Raw genomic sequence first — 22,399 nt, forward strand, 5'->3', positions numbered from 1 at the left:
ATGCCTATTGAATTGCGGAGAAAACGGTCGGGATATTATATGGTTGTGATTATAGTTTACAGAATAGGAATGCATCCGAATAAGAATCTTCAACTCTGCATTCGATTATAAATGACAGTGCAACGCAATTCCAATGGATTTATATGTATGCGAAAAGAAGGCAGAGTTTTTCGATTTTATAAAGGAAGGATGCGCGTCGGTGTATTCGGTGTCTAACTAAAATTGAGACGAAATCGTTTAATAGCATTGAATTGTATGTTAATACTATATCCTAAGTAGCATACATATACATATGTATAATATTCAATTATATAATAATAATATACTATGAATTCATTCCTTTTCTTTCACTTCCTGTTTGTAACGATTAAGAATTAATCCATAAAGATATCCGTTTCTGAGCAATCATATAATTCTGTGTGTGTGTGTGTGTGTGTGTGTGTGTGTGTACTATAAGTTACAATGAATATTTCAATCACTGAGACTGATTCAATTCATTAATCAATGTTATGAAAGTGCGGAGAAAATTTAATATACATATATATATATGCATAACCCTATGCGTATGTATATATGAAAAGCCATTCGGTAATAGGTATATAGGTATATACACTATACGAATTTTACGATTTCTTATATATAATTAATCCCCGCGATCGAAAAAAACCCTCCTCACGCATGTTACTTTGCATGGCGAATGGGTATATTAATATTTAGGCCGTGGTACAAATAATAATAACATTAATTGTAATAATAAGAGCAATAATAACAATAATAATAATAAGTATAATAGTAATAATAATACATGTAACAAAATGCAATTTTCTAAAACATACGACTTGAAAATAATTCGTAACTATATCAACAGTGGCCAATAATGTACAATAGAGGCTTAGCTCTGATAAGTCCCAAACTTGTCGGTATATGATCTGCCCGTTGCCGTGTATAATTGTGCAGACGAAACTCTGATCGGATCTATTGGTAAGTGGTAAGTACAAGTACTGTCGCCTGGTGTTCAAAATTTAAACTAGCGAAAACGGGTCAGCTGTCATATGGATATTGCTCAACATATTGATAATGTAAACTTTAATTTACAATTATTGAGTTTTTTTTATTGTTAGCTAAGAAACAAACTAAAATTAAAATGGAAAGTGTTGTTGATGATTCGGGTGTACGTTTTTCTCCGAGGGAAACAAAAAGTAAAGCTTTTTGCAGTGTGTATGGATGTAAGAGTAAAGCTTGTAGGGATTCAGATGTCAGATTTCATCTTTTTCCTAAAAAAAACAATTTCATAAAAATTATAAATACGTTCGGTGAAGAAGAAAAAGTAGACTGCCGAAAAATGTGGCAAATTGTGTTAAAAATTGGTAAAAATGTTACCGATAACATGCAAGTTTGTTCTTTGCATTTTAAACAGTCCGATTATTTTTCACCAGGTGATTATATTATATTATATTTGTTTTTTAATTATCTTAATAACTTTTTTATTTGCAATATTAACTAAGGGCATTACTTTCTTATGTAGATTTAAGCTCCAAAGGCAAACGAAGATTAAAACAAAATGCAGTTCCTTCATGTAATTTACCTTCTACAGACAAGACACCAAGATTAATCACCAACAAAAATACTGACAGAGAGACAAGAAGATTACGAAGAGATAAGAGTAGGAATGAAGTATTGCCAGCTAGTCAGCTTAGTTGTCAAGATCAGGATGTGTTAGATACTAATAACTTAGATACTAATAATTTGACAGAGGAACCGGATGACCAAGGAGAAAGTAGTTCCATCAGTTTAGTTCAAGATACACCTCTGCTTACAGAAAATGACCAAATTTTGGCTACAAAACGCCTGGTTGATATTGGTGTTCAGATTAAAAGCGGGGATTTAATCACAGATTTTTGTGATATTTTAAAAACTGAAAAAGAGCTCAACACACTAACTGGTATTATTAATTTTGATATCTTAAAAACTATTATTGACGTGGTAAAGGATGGCTTTCCTAAATATAGATTTGAAACGATGAACCTTCGAAGTAAAATAATAATGACATTCATAAAATTGAAGCATAATTTATCATATGCAATCTTGGCAGTTTTGTTTAAGTATTCATCTTTATCACAGTGTCGAAGAGTAGTCCTTAAGATAATCGATATGCTTTATGTTTGTTTGAAAGAAGGCATTCCTTTTCCGGATAAAGATGAAATTTCTAAGAATCTCCCAGTATGTTTTGATGATTTTAGAAATGTGAGAATCGTTCTAGATTGCACTGAAATATTTATCCAAAGACCAAAAAATCTATGCTGTCAACAAGCAAGTTATTCTCGGTACAAAAGTACTTACACAATAAAATTTATGACTGGAGTAACTCCTGGAGGAATAATATCATTTATTAGTGAAATGTACGGAGGAAGAGTTTCAGATGATGCGATATTTGAACAATCCAAAATATTAAATTATCTAGAAAAAGGTGAAGCAATAATGGTTGATAAAGGGTTTCGAGTTGATAAATTATGCAAGGAAAAAGATATTAAGCTTATAAGGCCTCCATTTAAGAAAGAGCAGCTTCAATTTACCAGAGAAGAATCACGATTGAACGCTAAAATAGCGAGAGCTCGTGTACACGTGGAACGTTCTAATCAACGACTCAAAGTCTTTAAAGTTTTAGGTTCGCGAATGCCAATTGGTTTAGTGAAGAAAGGCAAAGAAATTTTAACAATAATTGGTGCAGTTGTCAATTTAAGCTCTCCGATTTTGAAAGATGATAAATTTTTGTCTGAAAAGGAATAACTTTATTATAAATTAAATCTATTATTCGTAATATTACATTAAAACTATGTAATTCACCTAGAATGTTAATAATAAATGAAAACACAATTGAATATGTTGCAGGTATTTATTTAAATTTAAAAATATTTTTAAAGAACGGTTATTCACAAATAATCAACATTTAATTTTGTTTATGTTCATCTGTGCATGCATAGTGTAACATTTCATTGAAATATATTAATTTTAAAGATGTGAATAAATCGTTTACGAATTGTTTATCAAAATCTACTGTTAAAACTTTCATACTTTTATCAAACGAAGAAAATATAATAAAATCAGTTTTTTGAATATTTAAAATACCCATTCCGAACTGAATTTGGCCATAATACTTATGATTTTTTTTTAAACTCAAAATACTTTCATCTTTTGGATTTGTTTGAATGAAATTGAGTTTAGAAATAACTTCATTTACAGGTAAAGATTTACCCTCATATGGACATTTAATCTCTAACAATTTAATTGGTTTATCCTTATCGAAAATAATACCGTCAGGAGAATATCCTAACCACGGATTGTCTCTAGAAATTATTAGTCCGCATTGAAATACATTGGTAGATGGATTTAATTCTTGATATGTTTCTCGAGCAACAGGTTCAAATTTTAGACCATGTTTCATTGCTGGAGTGCTAATATTTGTCGGATAGAAATATTTCATAGACTTATTTTTCCAATTGGGTTTTAAATTTTTTCGATAAGTGTATAACTCGTAACATCGCGAGCCAGTTATTCGAAATTGACGTTCTTTCTGCCAAACACTATAAAATTTTTGAGTTTCTAAACAAATATTATAAGGATTCCCAATTAATTGCTCTAAAAGTTTCTGGCAACATTCTCTCAGTGGTCGGAAGGGTTTTTCAGAAAGATTGAGTAGGATTGATGACGAGAATGAGTGTGAAATCAAACGTTGGATAAGTTGTAAGTTCTCAGGAGGTACAGTTTCAATAGTAGGTTGTTGCAGTGGCGCATGCCTTCCAGTTCTGTGATAAATACATTCAAAAACGTGTGAAAATAAAAATTAAACACAACATGATTGGAGAGTCATAAATTGTGATGAAGTAAATGTTACATACAAGTCATGATTAGAATTGATTAAATTATTCCATCGAAATAGTAAAAAAGTTTAAATTCATCGGCAAATATATACAAAATTGATTAAATTAAAAACAACAATTGTTTATATAAACAGTGAATCATAAAATTGTTTTCATGAAAATTTACTTCAACAAAATTTTCATTAAAAAAAAAATCAATCATAAATAAATTAATCATTCACGCTCGTACGCATGCTCTGACAAAGCTGATTTTAAATTCTTCGAAAAAAGTTTTTCCTTGATTGACTTCTTGACATCATCACTTAGTTCCTTGTGATTTTTCTTTATATTGAAGCAGCCGTGTTCACTCAAAGGCTTTGGATTATATTGTTCCAAACAAGCATTGCGAGGTGCACTCCAAAGACATTTCCTGTCTGTTGATGAAACCGTTTTGAAGCCAGCCAAATCATTACTAAAAAAAAATAATCAAAATATAATTAATTTGGCTTGGTAGTAGAAATTACATACCAAGAAACATTGAAAAAATATATCCCACTGTTTAAACTTACCGTGTGCAAAACACCAAAACACCAGCACTATGTTTACATGTTCCACTGTTCCCAGCTGTACAGCTGCACACTGAGGAAATAACCTTATCAGTTTTACTAATAACTGTTGTTATTTCGTGAGGATCTCCCCGAGTATTGGATGATTGTATACAATATGATAATAATTCATACTGCTCTTCATTTTCACTCAAAATTCCCGTATAAATTAAATGATTCGCATTGACAACTTGCTCGCCTTCAATAAAATTTCGGCTTCTCGTTGTAGACTCCAAATAATCCAATACTTTGCACATTGATAAAAACATTTTTTTTATTATTAATAGAACTTAGGGTAATGTCCTTTTTTAATGTTTATTATTAATAAAATTTAAGAAACGGATTTGTTTACATACAGTTTACATATGACATTAATCAGCCGACCCGTTTTCGCTAGTTCAAAATATAGTCACCAGTTGGCGTGATTGCAACTCCCGCTTACCAATAGTACCTGCTGTATTATAATTATGAGAATAACACCGATAATTATAACGATAATAATAATAATAATAATAATAATAATGATAATTACAATTACAATAATGATAATAATGATGATAGTAATAGCCATATTAATAATAATATTAATGATGATAATGACGATGATGACGATCGTGATAATAACAAGGATAATAACCGAAAATGCACAAACTTAGAAGAATGGAAATTTTTACCCGTGCGTATATAAGTATATATAGATAAGCATGTGTGTGTGTGTGTGTATGCGTCTGTTCAACTAATTTGCAATATATATATACACACAGTATACAGGTCATATATGTACGACTTGTATAAACTACCTACACGCGAATTCTATAACAGGCAAAGATGAAGGTTCAGATTTGTCATGGCCATGTAATAGGGATTGTAAATTCAACAAAGGTTTTCAACTAAAAAATTATTGCAATCCAATGCAGGTATGGATGCAGATGATAATATTACCGCTCAAATGGGGTGAAAGTAATAACGTTAATAATATCACTGCTGGTTGACTTTTCACAGAATTCAGTGTGTGACACTGAAAGCCGAAATTATATATTTATATTGAACTTTGATTGTTACGTTGCCACGCCAGATCCTAATCAGTTGAATAGATTGTTAATAAATATTTCCGTGCCTTGTGGCTTCTACTGGGATAAATCGAGTTTGCCGTTTCATGAAACATCGCTTGAAAGGAATTCGATTGAATGAAAAAAACGAGATGAAGCAAGCAGAGGACAGGAAAATAGAGTTAGAGAGCCAATAACTATTACAACAGTGGGTATTCATATTATATATACATATATATAATATATGTATAGTGTATATATAATATATGGGTATACATACAACGTTGATACCAAGAAGCCTCTCATCCTGCCAGATTAACGAAATATGTACTTATATGGTAAGTATGCCGCATTCGCCTACAAAATGTTACGGGTAACAAAATCTAATCGAAATTGAAGTAAGCGTTTCGTTTATTCCTTTAACATACGAAATAAAAATAAAAAAACACTGCGGACATTACCATTGTTTAAAATGAAATTTGGCAAGTATAATGATATATTCTATCAACAGCTTTTTCGTTCGCCACATCGCTGTATTGAATCTACGTGTACAGACACATGTTTGCCCTGCTAAGTCTCTGCATATTTACAATCATGTATACTTTCTTCAATTTATTGCAATTATTGATTATCATATTGTAACTAATTGAAAATATATAAAAATGAGTATGCATGGTGATTAGGTGAAAACTGAACTTTTTACAACCAAACACACATGCACACGCATTGGTTAGACTTTCCATTGTCATTATCATTATTTCACACGACGCCAGCTATACCTGCACATCATTCTGCCATAGCTATTAAAGAGATTCTAAACTCTGCATTATTCTAATCTGCGACAAAAAGCAAATATTTGGCGTCATATTTTGATTCCTGGCGACAATTTCTGCGATTATATATTGTCGCCTTGTTCAAATTATCGAAAGTATTTAAGGTAATAGTCGTGAATTACAAGTGGAAACGCGAGTAACGAGGGTTTGACAATGAGTGCTAATTAAATAATGGAGCACAAGACACTAAATCTGCCTCCATCTTTCGTAGCATATCGTAGCCTATTATTTTCTCATTCGACACATCAAATACAAAACCAGCTATTTTCTACTATACCTCAGTTTGGGGTTTCATCATTCAATCAATTCCTGCTCATAATTGCTATAAATATGTGTACGGATTTTCAACATTATTCGTCGAAACAATTTTTCACAGCCCGTTATTTCATTGTTTTTTTTTCCAACATTAAAATTTGTTAATCCAAATCACTGGAATATTATATCATAGTTGTCTCGTGTCTTAGTCACGGGCAGGCAATCGATAACGCTATACCAGTAATCAAGTTTCCAATTTGTGTTGATGACCGAAATTCGGCAAGACTTATCTTCTTCAAATATACGTAAATACATTATTGCAGTAAATCGTGCTCTTGCGGAGTACACACACACATATATATATATATGGATATATACATATATATGAGCAAACTGCCCGAAGCGTAAGAGTACATATATACATACGTACCTATAATCTTTGTTGGGAGAAAAAAATTGGAAAAATTGAATCGCCCTGCAAACTCGTATGTTCCAAATACACGCACCAATAGTCCACGCACCGTGCACTTGTTCATTGAAGTATTTCTATTGAACCGCTAAGTCGGGTAAATTGTTACAGTTTAATATTCGGTTCACTCGGGTGTATGAAATTTATATTACCACATACTCTAAATTGTTGATTATTCATAATTACTTACATCGCTTAGCTATTCATCTATCTATCTATCTATCTATCTATCTATCTGTCTGTCTGTCTGTCTGTCTGTCTGTCTGTCTGTCTGTCTATCTACCTACCTACCTACCTATCTACCTAGCTATCTATTCATCTGTTTTTTATCTCTCTACACTAATCATAAATGTTTTTTATCTCTCTACGCTAAATCCCCCTAACTTCCAATCTATCCTTCACTGACAGATGACAGGGAACTACGCGTTGAACCACCGGCTACAACGGTGTGATGGGTTAGATCTGGAAGATCAGGCAGATCTGGGAGGTCTGGTGGCAAGCATAGAGGCACCGCCGACGGTCCATAAATGGCCTCCTGTACCTCCAATTGTTGAGCGAATTGTTCTTCTAGTCTCTGCAAAGTATCATGAGAAACAATAATAAATTAGATTAGCATATATGAAGATATAAAGCATTCTTTTCACGTAAACAAATTTTATTTGGTTCTTCTTATAGTACAAATATGGAAAAAAAAAAGTTTTAATAAAATTGAAACTAGATTGAGAATCACAACTATTAAGAGATGGGATTTAAATTTTACTGATAATTAATTGGTTTTCAGATGTTAGCATACAAATGCAAGGGTGCATCTGAGGAGAATTAGAGAATTCGTTTTGTACCCGCATGATTTTGGTAAAGCGATGGCAGCAGTTTGGTAATGCAATTCAATACTCATCAGAATAGAATTGATAATTGACTGACCTTTGGTATTCGAGTATTAACGATTCTCGGATAAATCTTCTACCTGTACTCAATGCCATCGAATACAGTTGTTCGGAGTGGTATTAAAGGATGTGAACAGCGTACAATTTCACATAACAAAAATATATACACAAATTCATATACATATATAATATATATAATATATATATACATACAAGCACGGACATTTCCAAACCACAAACCCTTGATGATACGACTTGATATAAATATACATATGAATGTATACCTATAGATAGCGAAATAACTGTGTGAAAACATCCATAGTTCGACAAACATAAACAACGCAAAGATATTCAGAACCAAAAAAACATGTTGCAATATTTAATGATTTGAATCCCACTACAAAAATGGTAGCTACTGATGAATACAGAAATATGATTACTCGATTTGCACCGCTAGTGCATGTGTAGGAATGATAGTGAATGAAAAAAATATAGATACTCTTTAGACCGTAGTCTACAGAGTGTGCTATCGAGAATAGTAGGTGAAGACGATTACGGCAGCGGCAAATGCTTAGAAATGAATGGAGCATTTTCAAAGATGATAAACGATGTACAACAATACGACAAGAATGGAATGACGTGAAATAGTCAGCCAGGATCATTTACGCAAGGAAAGTGGGCGGAATTCGTTGGGATTTGCCGATTTCTTGTCAAGGCTAGCACCCTCAATCCCAGACAATGAAGTAGCATCCCCTTCGGAACCAGGATGTTTGAGTGATACACGAGGTAAACTAAATGCTGATGGAGATGGCTGAGGTTTGATGTAGGAATTAGCTCTGGAAGTGGATGCGAAAGAACGGGGCGACCTGCGCCAACTGTTGGACATGCCCGTAGTCGTTGTTATTTCAACAGCCATGCCGACGGGACTGACACCGCGAGAAGTGTCTAAGGAGATTAATGAAAGGTCGCTGAGACGTGTCGGTAATGAACCTGGATAACGTGATTCCAGGGCTTCCATTTCCGTAGCCAGTTCAGCCTCTATTTTCTACAACAATTGTGTAACACTGTTGTTAATAATTACAGCACGATAAATCGTACTGTAAGAATGACAATGATGACGTTAACGACAGTCAGCATTGTATGTGAGCTCTTTGCTTCGAAGACAAGTCAGAAGAATCGATTGAGCGTAAGGTGATAAGATGTTTAAATATTTTCATTGACATGTAGAAAACGTGTGAAAAATAAAACTTAAAAAATGCAAATATCAAAGTCAACGTGTGAGATTTACGTATTCAAGTCGTAAGACAAATGATTTCATCTATTATATCTTACATGAAAAGAAAAACCAGAAGCAATGAGAAGGAATTTCGCTGCATGGACATGCAAAAAAATTACTGCTGTTATTTTCAGTCGATAAAATCCAACATGTCTTATATCTACCTATTATCAATATTCTTTATAAACAGATCAGCTACTGTTATTTGATAATGGCATACACGTAGCGTGTGTAAACGGTAAGTGCGTGGACTTTTTTTCTTAAAATAATATGCAATAAGTCTGTAAGACTTATATCATTAACGACTCACCTGCTTTCGTGGTTTAAGCTGTGCTTTCCACTCTCGAAGTTCCTTCGTGTAGGATTCCTCCTGCTCCTTGAGCTTCATTGTCTCATGCTCCATAAGCATTTTTCGCTTTTCATTTTGAAGTTGTTCCAACTCCTTGATGGAAGCATCGCTCTGTGCCCTCAACTCCTCGAGCTGCCTGGCGTGTTTTAATTCAAACCTTTGCTGTTCAGCCCTGTATCTCTTCTTTTCATTCTCTTGGAATTTTTTCAACTTATCACGCTCAGCGTCTGGATCAGGGGTAAGAGCAGCAGTCATTGATATACGCATTGATTCGCGGAACATCATCTCCCTAGCCTTCATCTCTGTGCGTATTCTCTTCGGAAGATTCCTACGTTCAACAGTCTGACGTTTGACAAGCTCCTCTTCCTTACGCTGATTCATTCTCTTCATCTGCTCAAGCTCCTTTTCATGCCTTATCAGCATTTGGTGCCTTTGCAAAAAGAATATATCCTTCAGTTGTCGCTTCAGTAGCTGCTGACGCTCTTTGATTTGTCTCTCTTCAAGTTCCCATATCGCCGCTTCCCTTGCCCTCATGAGCTGCTGTTTCTGCTGCAAGAATTGTCTCTCCATAAGTGCAATCCTCTCACGATGACTGTCTGATAGCCTCCTCAGCGACGTCTCATGGCTCTCATTCAACTTTTCCAAAAATACCTTCTCCCTAGCTTCGTGTTCGGCTTCGAGTTTATCCTTCCGCATCTTAAACGCATTCTTTCGCCTTTCTTTAGGCATAAGGTCAACCTCCTGCTTGAGCAGTCGCAGCTCCTGCTTCAGCCCTTCGCGAAATTGTTTCAACTCACGTTCTTGCTCACTACGGATTTTTTTTGACGCAAGCCTCAGGTCAGCCTCTTGTTGGGTCTCAGCTCTTTCAATCTGTTGACGCTGTTGTCTGGCCAACGTATCGAGGTCACCTTCTGCCCCACGTTCCAACATAAGCCTCTCTTGTTCAAACCGCTTCTCCTGCTGATCCTTGGTGAATTGCGATTTCTGCGACAGATCCTGAAATTGTTTCTGTTCCATTTTTTGTAACATCTTAAGCTCCCGTAGTTCTTGTTTACGAAATATCTGGTCGTCGTACACCTTGCCATTTTCATCATCTCCGTATATCACCTTTGATGTAGTAGTTGTAACTACAACGCCATCAATCTCGAACTTTCTCGTACGCTTTCGTGTCTTTTTCTTAAGATTCATTATCTGAATATCTTCCTTTGTCCTCGCTTGTCTCGGTGCGTCTCTCGTGTACTCGGGAGGTTTTCTTCTAAGTACAACTTCGTCGTCAATTTCTGACGATTGCCGGGAATCTCTTCCCAAGTGGTTGTCTCGGCTCGAACCTCGGCTGTCCTGGCTTATTGTCGTTGATATAGATTCCGCATCAGATCTGTCGACACTCTTGCTAGGTGTGTGAGACCTGGTTGATCCCTCATCGCTGTTGGACCGATGTGACGAGTTCCCTTCATTACTACAGCTACTGTCAGGTGAGATGCGTTTATCCTTTAATGCTTTACCTCCACCTTCCTCTCTTGACTCATTTGTATGCTTCGCCATCGTTGACCAAGGTCCTGCTGCCGTACCATCGCTGCGTACATTTGCAATACCATTAGGCATCAGCTTCGTAGGGCTAGCAAGGTCATCGACATCTGTCGACCCAACTGTAGTTCCAGCAACCATCACCGACATACGAGGTGGAGTTAGCATCTCGTCGCCGCTGTCACTCTTTGAACTGGACCTCCTCCTTCTTCTCCTACTATTACTACTATTAACATGATCTGCCATTGATGTGCCAGTATTACTATTCTTGCCAACAACAGATGAATCTTTCACTCGCTCTTTGTCATCACCAACGGTAACTACAGATACATGGCTGGTATCCATCAATTCGTCATCAACAATCGGGCTTACTATGACAACTTCCGACTCATCCAGTTTCTTGCCAACACGTTTGGAAGTATCGGTGGCACATATTACAATTGGCTGTTCCTGTGGCGTGTATTCAAGGCTATCCAAGCTTGTAAACCCATCATCGTCAGTCGAACTCTCATTTACCTGGGTTTTGTTTGTCTCATTGGCAACGATTACAACTTCAGATGTCGGGGATTGGTGTCGAGGCGGAGGTGGAGTTGCTGTGGCATCGACAAGCACAGGAGGATGTGTTGTTACGACGGTAACTTGGCTCACATTGCTGGCCAAACTATTCGATGGATCAGGTGTATCTGGAGTTATTCGTACCATGGATTTATTGAATCGTATATCTTCTTGATGTTCAGAGGATTTTGTTTTACCTTCAAAGGAAAACATAAATACATTAGTCTCCATGTAGGGGGACATGCGACCTGGGACAGGAGCATTTTATTAATTTGTCAATTATCAAGAATATGACAGTAAATGCTCATAACAATCATAACTCTGCAATTAAAGATAGGGTGAGACATTTCAGGGGAAGATTGTATAGATTTTTGGTATAAGAAATGAATGAGTATCAAATCTTAATTTCTAAAACAATAAACTAACATGAGCAAATATCTTACCGGTAATAACGACAACATTATCTCCACTGCCGCTTCTGGATACACTACGGCTCCTCACTGGTGTTGACGTCACAACAGCGACTCCTGACCCGGCGGACGAACCTCTCCTGTGAATATGTTCTGACCTGTCTACTGTATCACCGGAACTTTTTTCTTTTCGGGCTTGGTTTTCTCTCTTCCAATCCGGACTACTGCCCCTATAAATTTCACCCGACTGCGACCTCAAAACATTATTGCCAAACGAATCATTGCTCGATGCTTCTTGACTTCGACTTTTCAAAAGAGTTGTTTGAGTGCCAAGGTCTGAGTTAACATCGGCAGTAGAGCTCGATTTTGGTGTGTGTTTTCCCGAAAGTTGGGAAATTGTGCTTGTTCCTGAAATGCGTTTCAGTGTTTCGATTGACGCGTGATCCGAGTGCCGTTTTGCGGAATCCATCGAAATTCGTTTTTCAAGAACAGCATTCAGTTTATCTTCAACAGATTTCCGTTTTTCGTCCAGGCTTTGGAAATTTTCGTCTGTGACTGGTCGCGCATCGTACCTTATGTCGTATTTTGGTCGTTGATCTTCAATCAATGACTTCTTTTCATGCCTAAAAGTAGATTTATCAAACACTTAGTACTCGAACATGAAAACGATGATAGAATTGTCAATACTCGATTAACACATGAAGTTACAAATATTCGCCAGCAATATTAATAATTTACCTTTTTCGCTCCTCCACCGAAGTTTGTCTAACATAAACTGGTTCTTTGACGCCATCAGGAGCGTGGACTGGTTTAACTGGTGCTGATTTCCGTTTGTCCTCGTTACTCAAATGTTGCTTATCTGCTGGGAGTTTCATCTTTTCGTCCATAGATCTTCTTCTAACTTCTACATCCATAGGCTTTTCTGGTGGTGGCTTTTTCTTCTCTCCAACTGGCTTTTCATTGAGCATAGACTTTGGTTTATCCGCACCCTCCTCACTGCGACGCGCCTCGACAGGAATATGATGGTTTTGTTCTTCACCAACGATCTGTGCCGGAACTTTTTTGATATCTCTATCGTCATCGTTATTCTGAGATACAGATTTTTTCTCCACTTTTTTATTAACAATAGATTTTTCGTTGTCCATTGTCACAGGAGTTACGGTATTGCTCTTTTCAGTAACTGATGGTTTTGGAATGTTCTCCTTATCGTCTGCCTTGCCAGTGTCGTGACGTGTCGTGGCACCAGGTGGTAAGGGCGCGGGACCCTTTTCCTTGGAGATTCGACGTTCGTTCGACTCGTTTCCCACAGGTGGCTTGGGTGCCTAAATAATTCAGCCAACATTTTCATTTAAAAGTCTCTGGGTAATTGTAGTTACATGTATATTCAGAAGCGCAGACAAAATTACACCTCAAAAATGCAGCCATTTCTTTTATGCAAGTAATCTTGTTCGACACTACATACACAACAAGATCTTGATTTTTAACGTTTCCCAGCATAAGCTACATAACTTACCAACTTTTTCTCAACAGATACAGAAATGTTCTCTTTGGAATCAGCTTTTCGCAACTTTTTGTTTCTTTCTTCTTTTTCACCCTCGCGCTCACCCTCCCTCTTATTACTCTCTTCCCTTTCGTGTGGCACAGATGCTGCAGCGACATTCTCCTTCTCAGCTGCTATAAGGTACAAAAAATGCAAGACATTGATACTTACTATTCATCTTTGGCAGTTTTCAAAGTATGGATGAAATTATAGACTGGCATAACATTAGAATTAGTAGAATAGAAATATGAAAAATGTGCGTACATTTAACGTCGTTGTCGCTGCGCAGGGAGGCGGAGTCATCTCCAAGTTGGTCCAGCTCCAGCGGCAGTTGCGATGTGCGCTGCTCCTGGAATTCACCAGTTAGTCTTAGTATATGTATGTAGTTATATCACAAGCTTATTAATTACATAACTATCCAACAGCCTATAAAATGCCTATTTGCCCGTTCACAAACATTTTCCATACACAGGATCAACTGTTCCAGGCGTTTCCTAACCTGCAGCAGATAATAATCACTTTGATTTCTCCTCATTGCAATCTTAAAATGATCCCACCATCTTTGCTGTAATTACTTTCAAACCACTCAAGTATCCCATTACTCATATAAGAATATTTCAAAGATGTTCAAATGAAATTGCATGTAGTTTGAATCATCTGATGCTAGATTCACTATAGAAATTCTCTTAATGTCTTTGGGACATACAGCGAACACTTGCCTCTCTTTATACATCTATAACACACACTCCGGTAAGCGAATCATTCTTATTCGACAGAATCCTGATTGTAATGATAACAAAAAACACCAATGACAGTTTGTATAATTATAGAAGCAAAACAAGAATTTAGACTATATATATATATATTTATATATTATATACATATATATATACGCAATCCATAAACAGGGTCACCCAAGAACATCACCTCACAGGCTATCAACGTATTTCTTGTGAAAATCTGTGACTGAAACGTATTTATTTCTTATAAGAAATTTGTTGTTTGCGAATTACAGCTGTTTAACATTTGCTGATCTAGCTGATGACTCAAAATAGAAGGGGACTGAGGCTGGCAGATTGTACTTTGTCGGATGCCAATTTGTGTGATTGGCCAATTTCAAAAGGCTGTCATTCGCAAACGACAAATGTCCTACAAAAAGTAAAAAATGTTTCAGTCACGGATTTTCAGCCCATGAGGCGATGGTGGTAGGTCACCCTGTTCATCATACATATGAGTATATATGTAATTATGCTGCCATGTCTACTGACCTGACAATTGCACGAGGAAGAAGAACAGGGCTGGCGAGGCCCAGGAGAGCCGCATGCACAGCCAAATTCTCAAGTTATACACAAGTGTATACAATGCATAAAATATGTACAAATATTTATGCACACAAATGATACGGTTAAAGGTATTTATATCATATGAAATTTCGTATAAATACTACAATTTCTACAACACACCTGTATGATTGCACTTGTGCAGATATGTGATAGGCTGAAAGATTTCAGATTTCTTTTTTCTAAAATTTTGAATCATTTGTTTATTCTGTATTACGATTTTTTTTAAGATCTTTGAGAAGTGAGTACTACAGAAATATTTCACCAGTTACAAAAAATGTTATACTTCGACAGATATTCATTTGAAATTTAAGCACCTCTAATTAGTGATCTTGAAGAGAATTGAATGAAGTTAAATTATAGATCATAAGACACTAGTTGATCTGAATCTCACTCTAATATATGGCAATGAAATTCACATAGATTTAGTTATAAAACTTAGTAATTTCATAAAGTCAGTTAAAACATGCATGTACAGTATAAATAATTGTTCTTTGACATTCGTGCACACTATTTTATACACAAATCATTCTCCAAAAAACCCGCTTTCATACCAGGGATAACAACTAAGAAAAAGAAGCAGAACGGATATTTGTATAGAGTAAAGTAAATGTTCAACTGTTGTGTTATCCACGCAAAGTACCAACGAAACAATAAAAACTACTTTAGTATTTTCGGAAAAAAGAAACGCGATAAAGCCCAAATACAAGCTTGACAGAACATTTCTACTGCACATCATGTAACTGCAAATGTCCAATCGCATAGAAAAGTTAAATTCCAAGTATTGCATTATCACCCACAATGCTTGGGTGTAACAGGTTTGCGTCAAGTACCAATAAATATATTATGCGTATTATTGCGGCACAGCATTCATTTAAAGGTAACAAATTCTGACATATGTTTCACTTTTGAGCAGCTTACCGATCCGTTGATACTGTTCCCTGTGTTTTTTTGCCTTCCTAGCCTTCTACCATAATGCAAGCATGGAATCACAGGTATATTATTTAGATGTATTTATGTGAACTTAATGAAAGTTTCTTTCGCATTTAGGGTGACACAACAGGCCAAAAGATGCTGTTTAAAATTATATGCTTCAGTGAAATTTACAACAACTAGCAAACAAAGTGTATGTTAGTGATAATCACGCTCGCAAAGGAAAAATTAGAAAATCACCGAAGTCTCTTGCATAGTTATAGTAGCTACCCATATAACATTAGCTCCATTGAGCTAGGTATAGGCAGAAATCGTACATCGTTTGAAACTGCATACTTATACTGTGTACTTCTCACTCTCTGCTGAACATCAAATATGCGGCTGCATTTGGAATAAGATTAAAATCCCGATGAAAATATGTGACAGTATAAATGCAGAGAACTGTCCATTTTAAAAGAGGTATATGCAATTTTCCGTTGTCTTATTACTTAATTTGGGAATGTCTAAATCCAATGAACTATGCGGTGAAGACAATGATAAGGTGTACTGTGCATAAACGTGGATAATTGTGACATGATGCCAATTATACGTGTAGATGCACATTTTAGCTGTAGTGATACAGATAACGTATAACAAAAGTCGTACCTCAGCATCTTCGTCGAGGAGTTCCTCTTCAACCACATCAGCCTTATATTCGAGTAACAGGTCACGGACGGGCTTGGAATCCAGAGTACGATTGACAAATGGATGTTTAAGTAACTCGTCGGCTGTAGGTCGTGCCGCAGGATCCTTTATCAACGCCTTGGCAACAAACTCGTTGAAATCCTTGCTCCATTTCCCAGGCTGATCAAGCCTTGGAGGATCACTTTTTTGGATTTTCAGCAGAACTCGCATCGGTGACATCTCATGATTGGGGGGTTCCATTTGAGCGAATTCAATCAACGTAATGCCCAGTGACCATATGTCAACCTGACGAGAGTTTATGAAAAGTTATTTGCCAATATATATGTACAATCTTACAAAATCATTTTTTTTTTTCTTACTTTGAAGTCATAAGGATTGTCCCTAAACGTTTCGCACAGAACAACCTCTGGTGCCATCCAATAAGGCGTTCCAATGAATGTGTCGTGCTTCTGGAGGGTGTGCTTATTTTTTGCGGAAACCCCAAAGTCGGCTATTTAAAGAAAAAATGTGCCTATTAATATCAGTGGAAAGTAAATTACAACTCATCGTTCGGTACATAATACCGATTGGCTGCTATCAATAACGAATATACCTACGAACGAAACTTACCCAGTTTAACGCCGCCTGCCATAGTGAGGAGAACATTGCCAGCCTTAAGGTCTCTGTGAATAACTTTGGCTTTATGAAGAAAGGCCAGTCCTTGTGTCATGTGTTGACATATATAAGCTATCTGTGGCTCGGTCAAAGCCTTTTCTAGTTCAACCATTATCGAATCCAAGGCACCGCCGTCGCAGTACTCGATCAACATCTGAAGATTCATACGTCGATTGAGATATCTTAATGAATTGATAAAGACAACAGTAATTGTGTTGCACAGATGACTGGCCAACATCTGAACAAATGATAAATTTAGATGCCTCGATCTGGTAATCTAGCAAATGCTCTGTGTACACACCCACAGTTTTCCCTCCATAAAATAGGCCTCGTGTAATTCCACGATGTTTGGATGCTTGCACTCTGAGAGTATATCAATTTCAATCATGAAATCTGCAAGGTCATCCTCACCTTCTAATGCACACATTTTAGCTGCAGCCAATTGCTGAGTCTGTTTACTCTGTGCCTAGTAAGAATGACAGAAGAAAGTTCAAATTACTAAGTACTTTCATTTGTGTTTTGTATAAAGATTCAGGGATAAAATCACAACAATGTAGTTGCTTACCTTGTAGACTTTGCCAAAAGCACCGTCTCCAAGTTCTCCGATCATTTCCCAAAATTCTTCCGGGTCGCAATCCATTTTAATATTATTGAACAACTTTTTCTTCTTCGCGTCATTGCCACCGAAGTGGAATGCTTTTTTCAAATTTGATAAAAACGACATTTTGAACTTATTACACCCTAAAACTTGACTAACAAATAAACGAAATTGACTTGGTCCATATAATTGATTGAAGCATGTCAGGCTTCTGGCAAATGACTATAAGACTTATATTGAATAATTAATACAGGACCTTGTTATATTATTTCATATAAAGCGCAAGACAGTAATTATAATCAATAACGAAGATGATTCATAACGCAGACGTGAAAATGTCACAAACGTTGTAAGATATATCATCAAATGTAACGTTAATACAAACATTAAAAAAAAAAAAATTAGTACAGTCCAGTAAATTTATCTTTTCACATGTACAAAAGTAAATCAGTAAACATCCTCGACTTGATTCCTAGGCAGGAACCGAATTGAACCAATAGTTGTGGTATTCAGACCCCCTCGACACGTCGAGGTATCGTCACAAATCTCTCCCGCATCTTGACGGATTTAATCTTCAATGGTGTCTAGCGAGCCAGTACCGATACTCGTCGCCAGTCGGTGTGGGTCATCAAGGGCTAGGCCCTTCATTTCTTCCAGACATCCAAGATTGAATGAAAAATTAACCACTTTAGAACCTCCAAAATCTGTAACAGAAATATTCAATTCATGCAAAATTACATAATAAAGATACATAAAGCTCTTGATACTAGGTTCTTAAAAACATTAGGTACTTTGGGACGTTCGGTCACTTCTTTGGGTGATTCAATTCTCTATCTAGACCACATTTGCAAGCCTGATGGAGCTGTTAATTTAACATGTGATATTAGCTATGAGTGAGTGGAAAAATGAAGACAGAGATAAGAAAGATAAGCATAAGCGTGAGCTTGTAACGGAAGGTGCATCGTCAGCGGTCGTAAAACATACCTACACCCTTGGCCTTGATCCAAGTCAGGTTTCCAATACTGATTCAACAAATACAAGTGGCTGTTTAGACAGAGCAGTGATATTATGAATTTCAAACGTATAAATATTAACATGAAGCCATCACGTTGAACAATGATTCTAGGTATATATGTACGTAAAAATGCGTCGAATTAATGATTAATACAGCTGATCATACGATCGACATCGTTTGGTTAGACGTCCACCTGCGTATTTGCGAGTTATCAAGAGATGCAAAGCACCTGTTTCATACGTTCCAGAACGGAGACATTTTTACGCTGACGGCAAGAAGTTTTTCCTCAAATTCGGGAAACTTAAAGTAAAAAATAAGTCCAAAAATTATCCGATAACGAATTCGTGAAACGAAATTTTTCTGTCACATTGAGTGTTGTTTTTGTTGGCCTTTTTTCTCCTCTTTATTTTTCCACATACATTTACATTCCGATCGGTAGTACTAAAACTACAGAACCAACGCCAAACGGCGTAATAGTTTCTTAATCGATAACCGGAGGTTATATTTCAGTGAAAGGCTGCAAAAATATAGTGAAAATAGTACCAAAATCTGTATGTAACACAGTCGCTCACCTAATCGACCAATCGGTACCAATAGTCATCTTATCCAGCAGCCTGTCGAAGGCACGGCACTGAATAAATGACACTCGGTGTACAACAATATTGAAGTAATATCACAGAATAGAACCAGTTTCAATACGAAACGGCAAGCGAGATAAGCGGGAAAAATTTACGTTTGAAATTATATGGCTTGATAAATCTGGTTAAAACACGGCCATTTTCAGCGCACACACGACTCTCAAAGAGACACGGACACACCACGCCTGGAAGTGACGTAAACCGCTGATCCACCCATGTTCAACCATGGAGTGTATTGTACATTGTGTGTGTATGCGTACGTACGAGGCAGCAGGGGGGGGGGCGCACCGTACCCAACCTTCGTTCAACTTTAAACTAACGCGCGTATTTATCGAGGGTTAAATTGTCAGGCTAGTCACCGATGGCTATTGCTGTTTCTAGCAATTGCACGGTCAACGTGCAGTATCCGTAAGTCGGTACGCATGTACTCCCAAGGAATATCAAGACTGGCTATTGCCACGATACATACCGCCTTTCAGCCCCCCACCCGCCATCGCCATGGACAATCAGTCGGCAACCCAAAGACTGTATGTATAGATAGAAAAGAGAAGGAATAATAAAAATTCAGGTGCATGCAAACGTCGTGTCGCGTGTCAACAACGTACGTAGGTATCATCTGCGGAGTATATATGAATACATTTATTCTATTTCTGACTGTGATGCGCTGCTGTATGTACGAATTCGTATTCGTAGTTATTGTTGTGGATGATATTTTGTCAACTGTTGTCTTCAAGCAAAATAAAATTCTCGGAAATCAGACGCAGACTAGTTGCCGAAGCTCGATTCTTCACTTCTTGGAGCAGACGCGTTACAGCTCATTTCTCGTATGTTATATTATTAAATTATCGTATAGCCTGCGAAGCCCTACGAAGAAAATCCTGTTATAGTCCACGGACATCAAACGCTCGAACGATTCCGATAATCGGTTAGGTTAATGTATAATTTGCAAGTAAAGATGTAGTGTACAGGTGGTTCGACATTTCTCGATTGTAATATTCACAAAAAAATTTTTGTACAAGCTCACTAATTTCCAATATAAATTGTTTCAATCGCATAATTCGATAACTCGAAAATATACATATAAATATATAATCCAATTCACATACACTACATCATAGCTTGTTCTTCGGTAAACAGACACTTATTTGAGCGTAAATCCTGCAGATTCGTTCGCAGTAGCAATCTGCATCGTAGCTTAGCAGAGTCCAAGGTAGCAGCAGCTCTACGTGAGAAATCAAGAGAATTGTATTGATTCTGTTTATTCTAATATTAATCACAAGCCGTCGAGCAGCTGGGTACTGTAAATTTTTGGTTAAATTTATGTAATCCGTGCTTGTAACGACATTCTTTACGCATCATTGTGTATCTCCCACTCAACTTTACTCTGGTGACTCTGGCGAGTCTGGCAACGGTGTCGGACAGCACGAGTAGTAAATAGTCTACAGTCACGGAGCCGTTTTCATCTCTCTCGCTTCGATTGGGTCTAATTTGGTCTCATTTTCGCGTAGCCGTCGCTGCAGATCACTGAAATATACCAAAGGAACCTGTAGTTCCAGTAGTATTACATACCTATATGAGTTCCAGGTAGAGTCCCGTAGTACAGTCTCTAGAGCATATACTTAAAGCATACCTACTACTGGAGGGAGCTACCTATCCCATCGACCTCGCGAAAATGCAGCCGATATGATTGATATATATATATATCCAATCACGTATAGAGCGAGAGAGACAGATTATACCAACATATACTTCTCTCACTCCTTCGCGACACTCAGTACACGCAAAGTTATCTCTTAAGGGTAGAGTAGAAATTATTACAGTGATGCAGACTTTCTACATGTCAAATTTCAAGTGTTTTTCTACAACTTAACCCCGAAACTTCAGCAGGTCTGGGAAAGGTTAAGAACGAAAATATGGGGCTTTTGGTTATTGCAGCCAAAGACGCATAATACATATTAACATACCCCAGCAAAAGGCCTTGCAACCGATAAGTGATTTAAATTGGTTTGCAGGGTGCAGACATACATCAACATATCGAGGAACTAAGATGGCAGGTAAACCGACGCGGGGCGTTTTTCAAACAATCTGGAAACATTTCATAGAGTCGGTTAAACCACGTAGATTTAGAGGAGATCTAGTAGGCACTGATCACTTTGGTACCAAGTATTATGAAACACCGCTACATTCCACAAGTTCAAAAAAAAAACCACCACGTTACTTCGAACCAGTGAACAAAGATGACTTTCAGCAAGAAGTACCTGCTGAATGGGAAGCGTGGCTAAGGTATCGCAGAAAAGAACCACCGTCAGATGCTGAAGTATTGCAGAGTCTGGCACTGATGAAAACTAAGAAGAAAAATGCAGCTGAATTGGAAAGTGCTTTAGAAGCTACAAGATCCTCAAAGTCAAAACCGGCACCACTGCCAGAGGCGATTGGATTCCCAACTTATAAAGACTATCAGTATCCTGAAGGATTCAAGGACAGCAAAGAGTAATGTTCAGAGGCGCTTGTATAATGTTTTCCACTGGCTACACTGGATACTCACTAAGTGCATTTCCTAAGATTCCACTTCTGCTATTGTTTGGAATCTGGAGAAATAACACTCAGTGTGAATCAAGTGCAACCAGTGAAAAATGTTATGACTTTAGTTTAATACTCTAGCGAATTGTTAGAATGTGATTGCTGATTGTTTTCGTAGCCTGTGTATAATATAATTATCGATGACGTACATGTTATGTAACAATCGTACACAATAATTTGTACTTTTGCGATGAATCCTTCAACTTCAATAATTTGTACAGTCACAAAGGAGAGTTGATTGGTAGAAATCAATTGTTCATAGTAAATTCATGTCAATACTCTGTTTCAATAGAAAGCATAATTGAAACCCCTTCGTTTTTACTTTACCTCATACTCTTTCCTTACTCTGAA

General features: G+C 36.9%; 4 protein-coding genes and 1 long non-coding RNA gene across 28 annotated transcripts; 2 read left to right on the top strand and 3 right to left on the bottom strand.

The window, feature by feature from the left end:
- Positions 1-222: 222 nt before the first annotated feature.
- Positions 223-4,966, bottom strand: LOC124294842. The gene is made up of 2 exons (XR_006904781.1): positions 4,905-4,966; positions 223-975 (listed from the first exon to the last, which is right to left on the bottom strand). It is a non-coding gene; the product is annotated as an uncharacterized LOC124294842 (long non-coding RNA).
- LOC124294838 lies at positions 1,064-2,802 on the top strand. 3 transcript variants are annotated; one of them, XM_046742337.1, is made up of 2 exons: positions 1,064-1,436; positions 1,526-2,802. In XM_046742337.1, the coding sequence occupies exons 1-2, from the start codon at positions 1,145-1,147 to the stop codon at positions 2,785-2,787; spliced, it is 1,554 nt and encodes a 517-aa protein (XP_046598293.1). In that variant the 5' UTR covers positions 1,064-1,144; the 3' UTR covers positions 2,788-2,802. The 3 variants fall into 3 exon arrangements, with proteins under 3 accessions (XP_046598293.1, XP_046598294.1, XP_046598295.1); XM_046742338.1 differs by having other exon boundaries at positions 1,072-1,199; XM_046742339.1 differs by having other exon boundaries at positions 1,072-1,199; positions 1,595-2,802.
- Positions 3,022-4,849, bottom strand: LOC124294839. The gene is made up of 3 exons (XM_046742351.1): positions 4,819-4,849; positions 4,427-4,709; positions 3,022-4,329 (listed from the first exon to the last, which is right to left on the bottom strand). Exons 1-3 carry the CDS (start codon positions 4,832-4,834, stop codon positions 4,092-4,094), a joined length of 537 nt encoding a protein of 178 aa, XP_046598307.1. The 5' UTR covers positions 4,835-4,849; the 3' UTR covers positions 3,022-4,091.
- Positions 4,967-5,904: 938 nt separating the features above from the next.
- On the bottom strand, positions 5,905-20,672 carry LOC107217919 (serine/threonine-protein kinase 10). 14 transcript variants are annotated; one of them, XM_046742315.1, is made up of 13 exons: positions 20,575-20,672; positions 17,783-18,519; positions 17,519-17,683; positions 17,173-17,371; positions 16,923-17,053; positions 16,525-16,848; positions 13,871-13,955; positions 13,580-13,740; positions 12,805-13,388; positions 12,100-12,689; positions 9,539-11,853; positions 8,619-8,997; positions 5,905-7,642 (listed from the first exon to the last, which is right to left on the bottom strand). In XM_046742315.1, the coding sequence occupies exons 2-13, from the start codon at positions 17,939-17,941 to the stop codon at positions 7,539-7,541; spliced, it is 5,196 nt and encodes a 1,731-aa protein (XP_046598271.1). In that variant the 5' UTR covers positions 17,942-18,519; positions 20,575-20,672; the 3' UTR covers positions 5,905-7,538. The 14 variants fall into 14 exon arrangements, 13 of the variants coding, with proteins under 13 accessions (XP_046598271.1, XP_046598270.1, XP_046598275.1 ...); XM_046742314.1 differs by lacking the exon at positions 20,575-20,672 and adding an exon at positions 19,828-19,908; XM_046742319.1 differs by lacking the exon at positions 20,575-20,672 and adding an exon at positions 19,403-19,644 and having other exon boundaries at positions 13,580-13,737; positions 13,871-13,949.
- On the top strand, positions 19,864-22,355 carry LOC107217923 (NADH dehydrogenase [ubiquinone] 1 alpha subcomplex assembly factor 2). 9 transcript variants are annotated; one of them, XM_015655629.2, is made up of 3 exons: positions 19,864-19,995; positions 21,481-21,522; positions 21,717-22,355. In XM_015655629.2, the coding sequence occupies exons 1-3, from the start codon at positions 19,891-19,893 to the stop codon at positions 21,960-21,962; spliced, it is 393 nt and encodes a 130-aa protein (XP_015511115.1). In that variant the 5' UTR covers positions 19,864-19,890; the 3' UTR covers positions 21,963-22,355. The 9 variants fall into 9 exon arrangements, 6 of the variants coding, with proteins under 6 accessions (XP_015511115.1, XP_015511116.1, XP_046598308.1 ...); XM_015655630.2 differs by lacking the exon at positions 19,864-19,995 and adding an exon at positions 20,026-20,073; XR_006904780.1 differs by lacking the exon at positions 19,864-19,995 and adding an exon at positions 20,825-21,052 and having other exon boundaries at positions 21,717-21,803.
- The last annotated feature ends 44 nt before the right edge of the window (positions 22,356-22,399 follow it).

The sequence above is a fragment of the Neodiprion lecontei genome, chromosome 5, assembly GCF_021901455.1.
Source record: "Neodiprion lecontei isolate iyNeoLeco1 chromosome 5, iyNeoLeco1.1, whole genome shotgun sequence".
NCBI lineage: Eukaryota > Metazoa > Arthropoda > Insecta > Hymenoptera > Diprionidae > Neodiprion > Neodiprion lecontei.